This window comes from Oncorhynchus nerka, linkage group LG6 (assembly GCF_034236695.1).
Source record: "Oncorhynchus nerka isolate Pitt River linkage group LG6, Oner_Uvic_2.0, whole genome shotgun sequence".
Classification (NCBI taxonomy): Eukaryota; Metazoa; Chordata; class Actinopteri; order Salmoniformes; family Salmonidae; genus Oncorhynchus; species Oncorhynchus nerka.
In genome coordinates this window covers 68,352,860-68,369,252 of record NC_088401.1, presented here as the reverse complement: position 1 = coordinate 68,369,252, position 16,393 = coordinate 68,352,860, and the positions used below count along the sequence as shown (strand labels likewise).

The 16,393-nt window shown below is 42.8% G+C and overlaps 1 protein-coding gene across 1 annotated transcript in view; it reads right to left on the bottom strand.

The window, feature by feature from the left end:
- Nucleotides 1-662: 662 nt before the first annotated feature.
- The window catches only part of LOC115130060 (ecto-NOX disulfide-thiol exchanger 2-like), a 203,399-nt gene continuing 187,668 nt past the window's right edge, over nucleotides 663-16,393 (bottom strand). The window contains exon 13 of the mRNA XM_029660835.2: nucleotides 663-2,363. Coding sequence (XP_029516695.2) covers nucleotides 2,232-2,363 — 132 coding nt within the window. The 3' untranslated portion in view covers nucleotides 663-2,231. The remainder of the gene's footprint in view (nucleotides 2,364-16,393) is intronic.

The following is a 16,393-nucleotide window of genomic DNA, read 5'->3' as shown; positions in this document are numbered from 1 at the left end:
TGATTGTAGCGGGTTTACTAGCGCATTAGTTCTATTAGCTATGCTGACTATGACGTGACTTTAGCTAATATGCTGACAATGATGTCCGCTGTGTGCAGAGGTTTGGCTTGGAACGTTTTTTTTCTTGGTCACATACAGCTGAAGTGTTGTGTGTTTAATTCCACAAGCAAATGGAAGAGGTGAGAGGAAGAGAGTTGCGAGAATGAATACAACGTGGCGGCTATGAAAGTAAACTGTGTTTACGCGTGATCAGGGGTATTCATTCCGCCGATTCTGTTGAAAAACACTTCTTAAACGGAAGCAAACGGAACAAAAGGTGGATAAACATACCTGAATTTGTCCAAAATAAACTATTGTTTGCAACTGTTGGACTAATGATTACACCCTATATCAGCTAGACGCAGGGAAGAGTGTGCAAGGCGATATTGAATGTCACTGTCTATCTACCTACGTTGTAAACTTTCATTCATGCGTTGTAGCAACCTCATGATGGGTATAGGTCAAATTTAAGTATCATGTAGTAGCCTTAATCTATCGCTGTTGCATTTCAGGATATGGTTGTTCACTTTTACACACCGCATAACCCCCTAATGTTATTCTTTAAGCTGTTTGAGATGCATGTAAATCATGTTTACCCTCTGACAAAATAAATCACATCATCGTGTCATCAAACTAACATTTTTATCAAAACGCACTTCACCAAACATCTTCAAATAACGACACAAAAATGTACATCAAATGATTGGCTGGTCAAGTAACGGCAGGAGCGTTGGGCCAGTAACAGCAAGTTCTGTGGTTTGAATACCCGAGCTGACAAGGTGCAAACATCTGTCAATGTGCCATTGAGCAATGCACTTAACCCTAACTTTCTCCAGGGGCACTGTACTACTATGCTGTATATGATGATAACACTTTTTTTTTTACACAGTAAGACATCAAGTATGGTTGATATCAAGTAAAATAAGAAAATAAAAACATACAAACAAACAATCCCAACAATCCTCAAATGAACTAGCCACAACAGGAAGGCACTGCGTAATAATAATTTGGTGGGTGCTTATATTTGTTCTATTTCACACATGTACAAGTGTGTATTAATACACGTGTGAATTGGAAATGTGGTTTTTGCATCCACCCTCGGAGAGTGGGATCATAGCTAGGGTCTGCCATTATCAACAGCAAACCTGGTGCAATTAGGGTTAAGTGCCTTGCTCAAGAGCACATCAACAGATTTTTCACCTTGTCAGCTAGGGATTCGACTAGAGACCTTTTGGTTACAGGCCCAACGCTCTAACCTAGACTACCTAACACCCCTACCACATGAAAGTATACTCGTAAAAACGCTATTACCCCTGCCAACTGCTGGAAGTCCATTATGTTTACCAGGGTTGTGTTCATTAGTTACCAAACAGAAAAATGCAGATTGTAGCGGGGAGGGACTACCTAGACTTGGGCATAGGAAATGCTAATTGTTGGTCCTTGATTATTCTTTGAGTTCAAACAAAGAGCGCTGAATACTAAATTAAAACTGAATACACATTGGTTGAGAATTTTCAGTTGGTTCACATGGAAAACAAACAACAACCACCTGATAGCTCCTGAAATCATCTGGTATGACGATGCCCATACAAAAAGTATGGTAATATATACAATCTATTTATAGAATTGCCCAAACAAGGAACAAAAGAGAGAAAAGAGAAAGGCAGAAGGAGGTGGAAAGTGTTCAGCAGACCCTGATATCCTCCCTGGGGCACGTTCAGCAGACCACAACATTTAGGAACTTTCCGATAGAAATGTACAACATAGAACAAACATGCCTTTCCGAACTCGTTGACTGAGGAATCATGTTGGCTATTCATGGCATTTCTATTTGCAACTTTCAACAACGTTTGGCAACTGAACGTGGCCCTGGGTAGTAGTCTTGGTTGATTGACAGCAGAGTTAACCAGTTAGAGGCTCTGAGAACGGTTCAGTCCACCAATGTGATGGACTAACAGCCAATCCCCTGGCACCTCTGGACTGATACTCCTCTGGGAATCCCAGTGTTCTATCTCATGAGGCGTTGCAGAGTCGGGCACAGAGCAGAGCAGTGTGGTGTTGGAGGTGTCACCCTGGAGACGAGTCACCCTCTCTGTCACGTACACAGAGGTTGTTTCCTCAGTGTCCTCATAATGCAGCCTAATGCTGTTTCTTCTGTGTCTCTGTGATATCCGCTGTGTCTCTGTAATGCTCTATTTGGTCTTGATTCCCTCGAAACCACAGAACTTCCAGCGTTTCTCCAGGCTGGCACCCACCCCTGTCAGCTCCTGTCTGAAGGTACAGGGCAGCCGACCCAGTAGAGCCCCCACCTGTCCGGTGTTTATCTGAAACACACACACACACACACTATAAATACACATTTGATAAATACACTGACACACATCCACAGATACAATCACAATACAAACGTAACACACAGATTTGATACACACTCCTACAAACTCAAAGAGCCCCACATCTCAGATGAACTGATCTGAGTGACAAACGCCAACACCAACACAATACTCATCACAAGATGATTGCATACAAGGCCCTCCCCCGCCCCCCTTTTGGCAAATCTGACCATGACCTCATCTTGTTGCTCAAGTAACTAAAACAGGAAACGCCTGTGCTATCTATTGCTGGTCTGACCAATCGGATTCCATGCTTCAAGATTGCTTCGATCACATGGACTGGGATATGTTCTGGGTTGCCTCAGATAATAACATTGACGTACAGTATACGCTGACTCGGTGAGCGAGTTTATAAGGAAGTGTATAGGAGATGCTGTACACACTGTGACTATTAACACCTTCCCTAACCAGAAACCATGGATTGATGGCATAATTCGCGCAAAACTGAAAACACATACCATCACATTTAATCATGGCAAGGCGACTGGAAATATGGCCGAATATAAACAGTGTAGTTATTCCCTCAGTAAGGCAATCAATCAAGCAAAGTGTCAGTATAGAGACAAAGTGGAGTCGCAATTCAAAGGCTCAAACACGAGACGTATGTTGCAGGGTCCACAGACCATCTCAGATTACAAAAAGAAAACCAGCCGTCGCGGACATCGAGGTCTTGGCTGCCAGAGAAATTAAACAACTTCTTTGCACGCCTTGAGGACAATACAGTGCCACTGACGCGGCCTGCTACCAAAGACTGTAGTCTCTCCTTCTCCGTGGCCGACGTGAGTAAAACATTTAAACGTGTTAACCCGCGCAAGGCTGCCAGCCCAGACTGCATCTCTAGTCTTGTCCTCAGAGCATGCACAGACCAGCTGGCTGGTGTGTTTACGGACATATTAAATCAATCCCTATCCCAGTCTGCTGTCCCCACATGCTTCAAGATGGGCACCATTGTTCCTGTTCCCAAGAAAGCTAAGGTAACTGAACTAAATGACTATCGCCCTGTAGCACTCACTTCTGTCATCATGAAGTGCTTTGAGAGACTAGTCAAGGACCATATCACCTCCACCCTACCTGACACTCTAGACCAGTGGTCACCAAACTACGGCCCGCGGGCCGGATACGGCCCGTCAGCACATTTGGCCCGGCCCTCTGAACAATACCAGAGACGCTATCGAATTTTTTTCCTATTTGGCCTCCAGAAAAAAAATCCTAGGCCCGGCCCTGTCAAAGAGAGAACGGAATAATGGCGAAAAGGTTAGTTAAGAGAAAAATTGATTCAGAATGCAGGGTATTTAACCTGCAGTGGACAAACGATTTTTTTTTGTTCAATGCAAAGAAAAGGCTGTTTGTCTCATCTGTCAAGAGACGGTGGCGGTATTCAAAGAATACAATCTTCGCCGACACTATGAATCCCGTCACAAAGACAAGTACGATAGCTTGCAAGGCCAAATACGAGCAGACAAACTCTCAAAGCTAAAAAGTGGACTACTATCTCAGCAGAATACATTTGTACGCCAAGCTCAGCTGAACCAGGCATCCGTTCGGGCCAGCTTTCGGGTTGCTAAACTGATAGCAAGAAGCGGTAAGCCTTTCACTGACGGAGAGTTTGTTAACCTCTTCAGTCGACCCTCTACTTTTTTGAACATTCTGTTAAAAATCGCGCAACATTTCAGCGCCCTGCTACTCATGCCAGGAATATGGTATATGCATTTGCTTAGTCTGTGTGGATAGAAAACACTCAGACGTTTAAAAAACTGGTTAAATCACTGCTGTGGCTTTACCAGAACGGCATTTACATCGAAAAGCACAGGAAAAACTGATCACTGAAAATGGGGAAAATATATCCATGCGCTACTTGAACCCATTGATAAACGTGAACCACAATTAATTGACTGAGGTTGCAGTACCTACAGCTTCCACAGGGTGTCTAGAGTCTTGTCATTTCCCTTCGAGTTTTTTCTTGGTCAAACACATACAGGACACCGTATCTAATCCGGTCTAGGACCGGATATTTTCGTTGAGTTTCTAGCCGGACATTTTTCCAGACGGACAGCTAATGATCTTTACATCGCCTCCTGATGAATTTTATCGCTTATTAACGTTTACTAATACCTAAAGTTGCATTACAAACGTATTTCGAAGTGTTTTGTGAAAGTTTATCGTCGACTTTTTGAATTAAAAAAAAATGACGTTACGTTTTGAAACAATGTTTTTTTCGTTTATCACACAGTCTACATATAACAATATCTAGGCTTTATATGGACCGATTTAATCGAAATAAAGACCCAAATAGTGTTTATGGGACATCTAGGAGTGCCAACAAAGAAGATGGTGAAAGGTAATGAATGTTTTCTATTTTATTGTGCGGTTTGTGTAACGCCGAAATGCTAATTATTTTGTTTACGTCCCCTGTGGGTCTTTTGGGGTGTTGCATGCTATCAGATAATAGCTTATCATGCTTTCGCCGAAAAGCATTTTAAAAATCTGACTTGTTGCCTGGATTCACAACGAGTGTAGCTTTAGTTCGATACCCTGCATGTGTATTTTAATGAACTTTTGAGTTTTAACTAATACTATTAGCATTTAGCGTAGCGCATTTGCATTTCCAGAGCTCTAGTTGGGACGCAAGCATCCCGAGTAGAAGCAACAGGTTAAGAAATGTATGGATGCTGTCGCGGAGGAGGTGTGTCCCGAGAAGAAAGATGCATTTAATGCCGTAAGTCTGTCGGCGAGTACAATCACCAGACGCGTTGAAGAAATCGGGAGTAATGTATATGCCCAGCGGTCCCGTTCCCAGCTGAAAAGTGCGTGGAAGCACTGGAAATGCTGAAGGCGGAGTTCGGTGTGCGATTCAGTGAACTACATGTTCATGCAAAAGAAATCCGTCTTTTTCAGAACCCCTTTGTTGCCGACATTGATGAAGCCCAGCCTTCATATCAGTTTGAGTTGGCTGAGTTACAGAACTGTGATGTTCTGAAAGACGCATTCAAGCCCAACAGTCTCATTGACTTCTATGCCGCCCTCCCAAACGATACATATCCAAACATCAAAAAACACGCAATGAAAATGTCCACAGTTTTTGGCAGCACGTATATCTGCGAGAAAACCTTTTCTCGCATGAAACTGCTGAAAACCCCGATGAGATCAAGATTGACAGATGAACATTTGCATCAGTGCTTGAGACTGGCTGTAACTAGAATGGAACCTGATATTCAACTTCTCACCAGCCAGATGCAGGCCCACAGTTCACACTGATGAACATACATAGGTAAGCTCACTTTTCTCATTCTGAGCATAAACAAATATAATCATAATAAAATCTACTGGGATAAAATCCATCTTTACAACCATACTGGTAGTGAAATGTATTGTGCTGTGTAGGTGCTGTATCACTTAGTTCAGTTTCTCAACCTGCTTCTTTTGTGGTTTTCACAGGGAAGTTGATGAGAGAGAGCTGCAAACAGCGGTGTCTACAAGCCTACTGGAACCTACAAAAGGATTATAAGGAAGGAACACAAGAACTTTAAGAGACTGCTCATATGTGTCAGAGAGATTCTGCTCTGACAACTGAGCTGAACTTTTATCTGTTAAGATTGTGCATGGCACGACAGAAAGTTAATGTTCCATGGCTTTTTTTTCTATGAAGAACCCAGAGAGAGTTATTTAGTTATTATTTATTTCCTGTTTTTTCTGTGAAGAACTCAGAGAGGGTTATTTAGTTATTATTTATTTCATTAATAGTGTTATTATTTGTTTCCTGACTTTTTTTCTGTAAAGAACCTGGAAAGGGTTATTTGGTTATGTGTGGCTTTCTGGAAAACAATAAATTTTTTAAGCTCCCCTACGATCGTCACACTTTTTCTGTTACAAACTGACACCGGCCCCCCATCAGAGAAGGGAAAAGTTATGTGGCCCTCACAGGAAAAAGTTTGGGGACCCCTGCTCTAGACCCACTTCAATTTGCTTACTGCCCCAATAGGTCCACAGTCGATGCAATCGCCAACACACTGCACATTGCCCTATCCCATCTGGACAAGAGGAATACCTATGTAAGAATGCTGTTCATTGACTACAGCTCAGCATTCAATACCATAGTACCCTCCAAACACATCATTAAGCTTGAGACCCTGGGTCTTGACCCAGCCCTGTGCAACTGGTTCCTGGACTTCCTGACGGGCCGCCCAAAGGTGGTGAAGGTAGGAAACAACATCTCGACTCTGCTGATCCTCAACACTGGGGTCCCACAAGGGTGCGTTCTCAGCCCCCTTCTGTACTCCCTGTTCACCCACGACTGCGATGCCATGCACACCTCCAACTCAATCATGAAGTTTGCAGACTACACAACAGTGTTAGGCTTGATTACCAACAACAACGAGACAGCCTACAGGGAGGAGGTGAGGGCCCTCGGAATGTGGTGTCAGGAAAATAACTTCTCACTCAATGTCAGCAAAACAAAAGAGATAATCGTGGACTTCGGGAAACAGCAAAGGGAGCACCCCCCTATCCACATTGATGGGACAGCAGTGGAGAAGGTGGAAAGTTTTAAGTTCCTCAGTGTACATTTCACAGACAAACTGAAATGGTCCATGCACACAGACAGTGTGGTGAAGAAGGTGCCACTACAACTCTTCAACCTCAGGAGGCTGAAAGAATTTGGCTTGACACCAAAAACCCTCACTAGCTTTTACAGGTGCACAATTGAGAGCATCCTGTCGGGCTGTATCACCGACTGGTATGGGAACTGCACCACCCACAACTGCAAGGCTCTCCAGAGGGTGGTGCGGTCTGCACAATGCATCACATGGGGCAAATTACCTGCCCTCCAGGACACCTACAACACCCGATGTCACAGGAAGGCAAAAAACATAATCAGGGACAATAACCACCCGAGCCACTGCATGTTCACCCTGCTTCTGTCCAGAAGGCGAGGTCAGTACAGGTGCATCAACGCTGGGACAGAGAGATTGAATATTAGCTTCTATCTCAAGGTAATTAGATTGTTAAACAACCACCACTAGCACAGAGAGGCAGCTGTCTACCTACAGCTGGCCACTTTAATAAATGGAACACTAGTCACTTTAATAATGCCACTTTAATAATGTTTACATATCTCGCATTACTCATCTCATATGTATATTATGTATACTATATCCTTCACTATCTATTGCATCTTAGCTGCTCTATCACTGCTCGCTCATCCAAATATTTTATGCTTATATATTCTTATCCCATTCCTTTACTAGATTGTGTGTATAAGATTTTGTTGTGGAATTTGTTAAATATTAGGTTTTGTTGTGGAATTGTTAGATATTACCTGTTAGATACTGCTGCACTGTTGGATCTAGAAACATTTAAAAAGCATTTCGCTACACTCGCAATAACATCTGGTAATCATGTGTATGTGACCAATAACATTTGATTTGATTTGACAAACCCACACGTACAGTTGAAGTCAGAAGTTTACATACACTTAGGTTGGAATCATTAAAACTTGTTTTCAACCACTCCACAAATGTCTTGTTCAAAAAACAATAGTTTTGGCAAGTTGGTTAGGACATCTACTTTGTGCATGATACAAGTCATTTTTCCAAAAATTGTTTACAGACAGATTATTTCACTTATAATTCATGGTATGACATTTCCAGTGGGTCAGAAGTTACATTACACTAAGTTGACTGTGCCTTTAAACAGCTTGGAAAATTCCAGAAAATTATGTCATGGCTTTAGAAGCTTCTGGTAGGCTAATTGACCTCATTTGAGTCCATTGGAGGTGTATATGTGGATGTATTTCAAGGCCTACCTTCAAACTCAGTGCCTCTTTGCTTGACATCATGGGAAAATCAAGAGAAATCAGTCAAGACCTCAGAAAAAAAATTTAGACCTCCACAAGTCTGGTTCATCCATGGGAGCAATTTCCAAATGCCTGAAGGTACCACGTTCATCTGTACAAACAAAAGTAAAACATCATGGGACCACGCAGCCATCATACCGCTCAGGAAGGAGATGTATTCTGTCTCCTAAAGATGAACGTACTTTGGTGCGAAAAGTGCAAATTGATCCCAGAACAACAGCAAAGGACCTTGTGAAGATGCTGGAGGAAACTGGTACAAAAGTTTCTATATCCACAGTAAAACGAGTCCTATATCGTCATAACATGAAAGGCCGCTCAGCAAGGAAGAAGCCACTGCTCCAAAACCGCCATAAAAAAAGCCAGACTACGGTTTGCAACTGCACATGGGTACAAAGATCGTACTTTTGGAGAAATGTCCTCTGATCTGATGAAACAAAAATAGAACTGTTTGGCCATAATGACCATCATTATGTTTGGAGGGAATAGGGGGAGGCTTGCAAGCCGAAGAACACCATTCCAACTGTAAAGCACGGGGGTGGCAGCATCATGTTGTGGGGGCGCTTTACTGCAGGAGGGACTGGTGCACTTCACAAAATAGATGGCATCATGAGGTAGGAAAATGATGCGGATATATTGAAGCAACATCTCAAGACATCAGTCAGGAAGTGAAAGCTTGGTCGCAAAGGGGTCTTCAAAATTGACAATGACAAAGCATACTTCCAAAGTTGTGGCAAAATGGCTTAAGGACAACAAAGTCAAGGTATTGGAGTGGCCATTACAAATTCCTGACCTCAATCCCATAGAAAATGTGTGGGCAGAACTGAAAAAGTGTGTGCGAACAAGGAGGCCCACAAACCTGACACAGTTACACCAGCTCTGTCAGGAGGAATGGGCCAAAATCCACCCAACTTCTTGTGGGAAGCTTGTGGAAGGCCACCCATTAATGTTTGACCCAAGTTAAACAATTTAAAGGCAATGCTACCAAATACTAATTGAGTGTATGTAAACTTCTTACCCACTGGGAATGTGATGAAAGAAACAAAAGCTGAAATAAATCATTCTCTCTACTATTATTCTGACATTTCACATTCTTAAAATACAGTGGTGATCCTAACTGACCTAAGACAGGGAATTTTTACTATGTCAGGAATTGTGAAAAACTGAATGAATTTTGGCTAAGGTGTATGTAAACTTCCGACTTCAACTGTACATATGCAATACCATCAAACTAGGATATAGCGTCACTTTAAAAAGGTGAGATTACACAAAACAATGACAGCAGGAAGCACTGTATCATTGTATACCGAGAAAAAACATGTGTAAGTACCAGATGGGTAAAACCCTGTCAGTATGTATTAAACACTATATCATGAAGATGTCAATGGTGTGTCATCTTCAACAATGTAGTAGTGAATCATGAACACAGTAGATAAGTAGAGAGTAATGTAGTTAGTGGAGAATCCAGTGATGACTGTTGACAAAGCTCTGTGGACTTGTTGTGTGGTGTTACAGAGAAGCAGCGTGGGAACAAACACACCCTCCGACCTTAATGGAAAATCCAAACGGAGAAAAAAGGAATGAGTCAGTGTGTTGATAAGTGCAGAGAGGTTGTAAAAATGGTCTATCCTCGGTTGCAACACACAGTACCGAGTTCTAAACTGCGTCTGAAAGCAACGTCAGCACAAGAACTGTTCATCGGGAGATTCATGAAATGGGTTTCCATGGCCGAGCAGCCGCATACAAGCCTGAGATCACAATGTGCAATGTGAAGTGACGACTGGAGTGGTGTGACTCTCGCCGCCATTGGACTCTGGAGCCGTGGAAACGCATTCTCTGGAGTGATGAATCACACTTCACCATCTGACAGTCCGACGGACTAATCTAGATTTGGGGGAAGCCAGGAGAACGCTACCTGCCGAATGCATAGGGCCAACTGTAAAGTTGTTGGAGGAGATTTAATGATCTGGGGCTGTTTTTCATAGTTCGGTCTAGGCCCCTTAGTCCAGTGAAGGGAAATCTTAACGCTACAGCATACAATTAAATTCAAGATAATTCTGTATTTCCAAATGTGTGGCAGATTGGGGAAGGTCTTGTGGAAGGTAGCGCTCTCCTGTTTGGGGAAGGTCCGTTCCTGTTTCAGCATGCCAATGCCCCTGTGCACAAAGCAAGTTCCATACAGAAATAGTTTGTCGAGATTGGTGTGGAGAACTTGACTGGCCTGCACAGAGCCCTGACCTCAACCCCATCGAACACCTTTGGGATGAATTGGAACGATGATTGCGAGCTAGGCCTAATCAACCAACGTCAGTGTCTGACCTCAAAAATGCTCTCGTGGCTGAATCAAATCAAGTTCCCGCAGCAATGTTCCAACATCTAGTGGAAAGCCTTCCCAGAACAGCGGAGGCTGTTATAACAGCAAAATGAGGACCAACTCCATATTAATGCCCATGATTTTGTAATGAGATGTTCGACGAGCTCGTATCCACATACTTTTGGTAAAGTAGTGTATAAGAGTGCCTCTTCATGGAGGTGGCAGTAAGAGGAGTCATGCCTGAGGGCTTCATCATAGAGGTGACAGTAAGAGTAGTCATGTCTGAGGGGCTCCACATTGAGGTAATAGTAAGAGGAGTCATGTCTGAGGTCCTCATCATGGAGGTAGCAGTAAGAGTAGTCATATCCGAGGGCCTCCTCATGGAGGTGGCAGTAAGAGTAGTCATATCTGAGGGCCTCCACATTGAGGTAACAGTAAGAGTAGTCATGTCTGAGGGCCTCATCATGGAACGGGCAGTAAGAGTAGTCATGTCTGAGAGTCTCCTCATGGAGGCAGTAGTAAGAGTAGTCATGTCTGAGCGCCTCCTCATGGAGATAGCAGTAAGAGTGGCCATATAGCATACCTGAAGGCCTCCTTGCGGAGGTGTCAGTGAGTGTGGTGGTCATATGTGGAGGAGAGAAAAGAACAGAATCAATCTGACAGTCGAGAGCAGAGGAGTGCTGAGATCCCAGAAAGGCCCCTGAGGAGCCCGACGTGGAGACGGGTGTTTTAGCAAAGTGTCAGAATAAATAAAACCGCTCTGCTTCGTCAGGGAGAGACAGGAAGGATCCAGATGTAACAGGTCTCAGTGTCCAGGGAAATCACACTGAGACACTTCCACAAGAGCACTGGGATAATAGAGATATCCTATATTCATGGCTATAGTACTGTAGCACTGGGATAATAGAGATATCCTATATTAATGTCTATAGTACTGTAGCACTGAGAGATAGAGATATCCTATATTCATGTCTATAGTACTGTAGCACTGAGAGATACAGAGATATCCTATATTCATGTCTATAGTACTGTAGCACTGGGAGATATAGAGATATCCTATATTCATGTCTATAGTACTGTAGCACTGAGAGATACAAAGATATCCTATATTCATGTCTATAGTACTGTAGCACTGGGAGATACAGAGATATCCTATATTCATGTCTATAGTACTGTAGCACTGAGAGATACAGAGATATCCTATATTCATGTCTATAGTACTGTAGCACTGGGAGATACAGAGATATCCTATATTAATGTCTATAGTACTGTAGCACTGGGAGATATAGATATCCTATATTCATGTCTATAGTACTGTAGCACTGGGAGATATAGAGATATCCTATATTCATGTCTATAGTACTGTAGCACTGAGAGATACAGAGATATCCTATATTCATGTCTATAGTACTGTAGCACTGGGAGATACAGAGATATCCTATATTCATGTCTATAGTACTGTAGCTAAGGGAGATATAGATATCCTATATTCATGTCTATAGTACTGTAGCACTGGGGGATGCAGAGATATCCTATATTCATGTCTATAGTACTGTAGCACTGGGGGATGCAGAGATATCCTATATTCATGTCTATAGTACTGTAGCACTGGGAGATGGATATCCTATATTCATGTCTATAGTACTGTAGTACTGGGAGATACAGATGGATATCCTATATGAATGTCTATAGTACTGTAGCATTGGGAGATACAGAGATAAATAATATATTCATGTCTATTGTACTGTAGCTATGGGAGATAGAGATACAGTTGAAGTCGGAAGTTTACATACACTTAGGTTGGAGTCATTAAAACTAGTTTTTCAACCACTCCACAAATTTCTTGTTAAAAAACAATAGTTTTGGCAAGTCGGTTAGGATATCTACTTTGTGCATGACACAAGTAATTTTTCCAATAATTGTTTACAGACAGATTATTTCACATATAATTCACAGTATCACAATTCCAGTGGGTCAGAGGTTTACATACACTAAGTTGCCTGTGCCTGTAAACAGCTTGGAAAATTCCAGAAAATTATGTCATGGCTTTAGAAGCTTCTGGTAGGCTAATTGACCTCATTTGAGTCAATTGGAGGTGTATCTGTGGATGTATTTCAAGGCCTACCTTCAAACTCAGTGCTTCTTTGCTTGACATCATGGGAAAATCAAGAGAAATCAGTCAAGACCTCAGAAAAAAAAGTAGACCTCCACGAGTCTGGTTCATCCATGGGAGCAATTTCCAAATGCCTGAAGGTAGCACGTTCATTTGTACAAACAATAGTACGCAACTATAAACACCATGGGACCACACAGCCGTCATATCACTCAGGAAGGAGAGATGAACGTACTTTGGTGCGAAAAGTGCAAATCAATCCCAGAACAACAGCAAAGAACAACAGCAAAGGACCTTGTGAAGATTCTGGAGGAAACAGGCACAAAAAGTATCTATATCTACAGTAAAACGAGTCCTATATCGACATAACCTGAAAGGCCGCTCAGCAAGGAAGAAGCCACTGCTCCAAAACCACCATAACAAGGCCAGACTACGGTTTGCAACTGCACATGGGGACAAAGATCGTACTTTAGAGAAATGTCCTCTGGTCTGATGAAACAAAAATAGAACTGTTTGGCCATAATGACCATCATTATGTTTGGAGGAAAAGGGGGAAGGCTAGCAAGCCGAAGAACACCATCCCAACAGTGAAGCACGGGGGTGGCAGCATCATGTTGTGTGGGTGCTTTGCTGCAGGAGGGACTGGTGCACTTCACAAAATAGATGGCATCATGAGGTAAAAATATGTGGATATATTGAAGCAACATATCAAGACATCAGTCAGGAGGTTAAAGCTTGCTCGCAAATGGGACTTCCAAATGGACAATGATCCCAAGCATACTTCCAGTTGTGGCAAAATGGCTTAAGGACAACAATGTCAAGGTATTGGAGTGGCCATCACAATGCCCTGACCTCAATCCCATAGAAAATGTGTGGGCAGAACTGAAAAAGCCTGTATGAGCAAGGAGGCCTACAAACCTAACTCAGTTACACCAGCTCTGTCGAGAAGAATGGGCCAACTTATTCACCCAACTTACTGTGGGAAGTTTGTGGAAGGCTACCCGAAATGTTTGACCCAAGTTAAACAATTTAAAGGCAATGCTACCAAGTACTAATTGAGTGTATGTAAACTTCTGACCCACTGAGAATGTGATGAAAGAAATAAAAGCTGAAATAAATAATTCTCTGCTATTATTCTGACATTTCACATTCTTAAAATAAAGTGGTGATTCTAACTGACCTAAGATGAGGATTAAATGTCAGGAATTGTGAAAACTGAGTTAAATTTATTTGTAAACTTCCAACTGTACATCCTATATTCATGTATATAGTACTGAAGCACTGGGAGATACAGAGAGATATCCTTTCCTTGTTTCTACAGTGCTGGAGCTATGGGAGATAATAGGAAATAGCATACACTGTATCTGGAGGGAGTGAGAGGAGAGGAAAGTTAATGGCTTAGCATCAACCCCAACTCAAACCTGAAGCGGAGCCTGCATCAAGGGCCTGAAATTAGATGAGACTGCACAAGAAGACTTTGGCTGCACCATGGGACTCTGCCCGCACTAGGGGATTCAAGGCTGACTGAGCCAGGAGGCTCAAACTGCGCAGTGGGGCTCTGGCATACATCAGGCCCATATGTCAACCCAGTGGGGATGCTTAATCCGTGACATGGTGTGTGTGTTGGAGCGAGGAGACAGGACAGCTCGCTGTGTGTGTGTGTGTGTGTGTGTGTGTGTGTGTGTGTGTGTGTGTGTGTGCGTGTGTGTGTATGTGTGTATATGTGTGTGTGTGTGTGTGTGTGTGTGTATATGTGTGTGTGTGTGTGTGTGTGTGTGTGTGTGTGTGTGTGTGTGTGTGTGTGTGTGTGTGTGTGTGTGTGTGTGTGTGTGCGTGCGTGCGTGCGCGTGGAGCAAGGTGCCAGGATGCCTCTATTGCTCAGCTGGTTGTGTGTGATGTGTGTGATAATGTATTGTAAGGGTGTTTTCATACCTAGCCCTCATAAAAATAACCAATCTCAGGCCTCTTTAAAGTGGACTCTGGGGTAAAACAAGCTAAATAACTCAGTTATCTTTGTGTTTACACTGCCCTAGCCTTTGAATGAGGACCCAACTCTACCCTCATGACCAAAAACACACATTGCTCTAAATGTCATAACCCTCTGAAGTCTTCAGTGGTCTTACAGTGGGGCAAAAAAGTATTTAGTCAGCCACCAATTGTGCAAGTTCTCCCACTTAAAAAGATGAGAGAGGCCTGTCATTTTCATCATAGGTACACTTCAACTATGACAGACAAATGAGGGAAAAAAATCCAGAAAATCACATTGTAGGATTTTTTATGAATTTATTTTCAAATTATGGTGGAAAAATAAGTATTTGGTCAATAACAAAAGTTTATCTCAATACTTTGTTATATACCCTTTGTTGGTAATGACAGAGGTCAAACGTTTTCTGTAAGTCTTCACAAGGTTTTCACACACTGTTGCTGGTATTTTGGCCCATTCCTCCAAGCAGATCTCCTCTAGAGCAGTGATGTTTTGGGGCTGTTGCTGGGCAACACGGACTTTCAACTCCCTCCAAAGATTTTCTATGGGGTTGAGATCTGGAGACTGGCTAGGCCACTCCAGGACCTTGAAATGCTTCTTACGAAGCCTCTTCATTGCGGTGTGTTTGGGATCATTGTCATGCTGAAAGACCCAGCCACATTTCATATTCAATGCCCTCCCTGATGGAAGGAGGTTTTCACTCAAAATCTCACGATACATGGCCACATTCATTCTTTCCTTTACACGGATCAGTCGTTCTGGTCCCTTTGCAGAAAAACAGCCCCAAAGCATGATGTTTCCACCCCCATGCTTCACAGTAGGTATGGTGTTCTTTGGATGCAACTCAGCATTCTTTGTCCTCCAAACACGACGAGTTGAGTTTTTACCAAAAAGTTATATTTTGGTTTCAGCTGACCATATGACATTCTCCCAATCTTCTTCTGGATCATCCAAATGCTCTCTAGCAAACTTCAGACGGGCCTGGACATGTACTGGCTTAAGCAGGGGGACACGTCTGGCACTGCAGGATTTGAATCCCTGGCGGCGTAGTGTGTTACTGATGGTAGGCTTTGTTACTTTGGTCCCAGCTCTCTGCAGGTCATTCACTAGGTCCCACCGTGTGGTTCTGGGATTTTTACTCACTGTTCTTGTGATCATTTTGACCTCACGGGGTGAGATCTTGCGTGGAGCCCCAGATCGAGGGAGATTATCAGTGGTCTTATATGTCTTCCATTCCTAATAATTGCTCCCACAGTTGATTTCCTCAAACCAAGCTGCTTACCTATTGCAGATTCAGTCTTCCCAGCCTGGTGCAGGTCTACAATTTTGTTTCTGGTGTCCTTTGACAGCTCTTTGGTCTTGGCCATAGTGGAGTTTGGAGTGTGACTGTTTGAGGTTGTGGACAGGTGTCTTTTATAGCGCTTTAAGATGCTTCAGTTTGATCCTCCTGATGTAATGGAGGTGATGGAGGTAATTGATCATTTAAAGATATCAGCAGCAGGTCATGATGAGATTGGTGCCTCTTTGGTGAAATCAGTGTCTTCCTCGATTACTGAGCCTCTAACGTATATCTTCACCAAATCTATGCAAACTGGGATTGTTCCTGAAGATTTGAAAATTACCAAAGTTATACCCCTCTATAAATCTGGGATCTTTAACAAATTATCGTCCAATATCTGCACCACCATGTTTTTCTAAAATT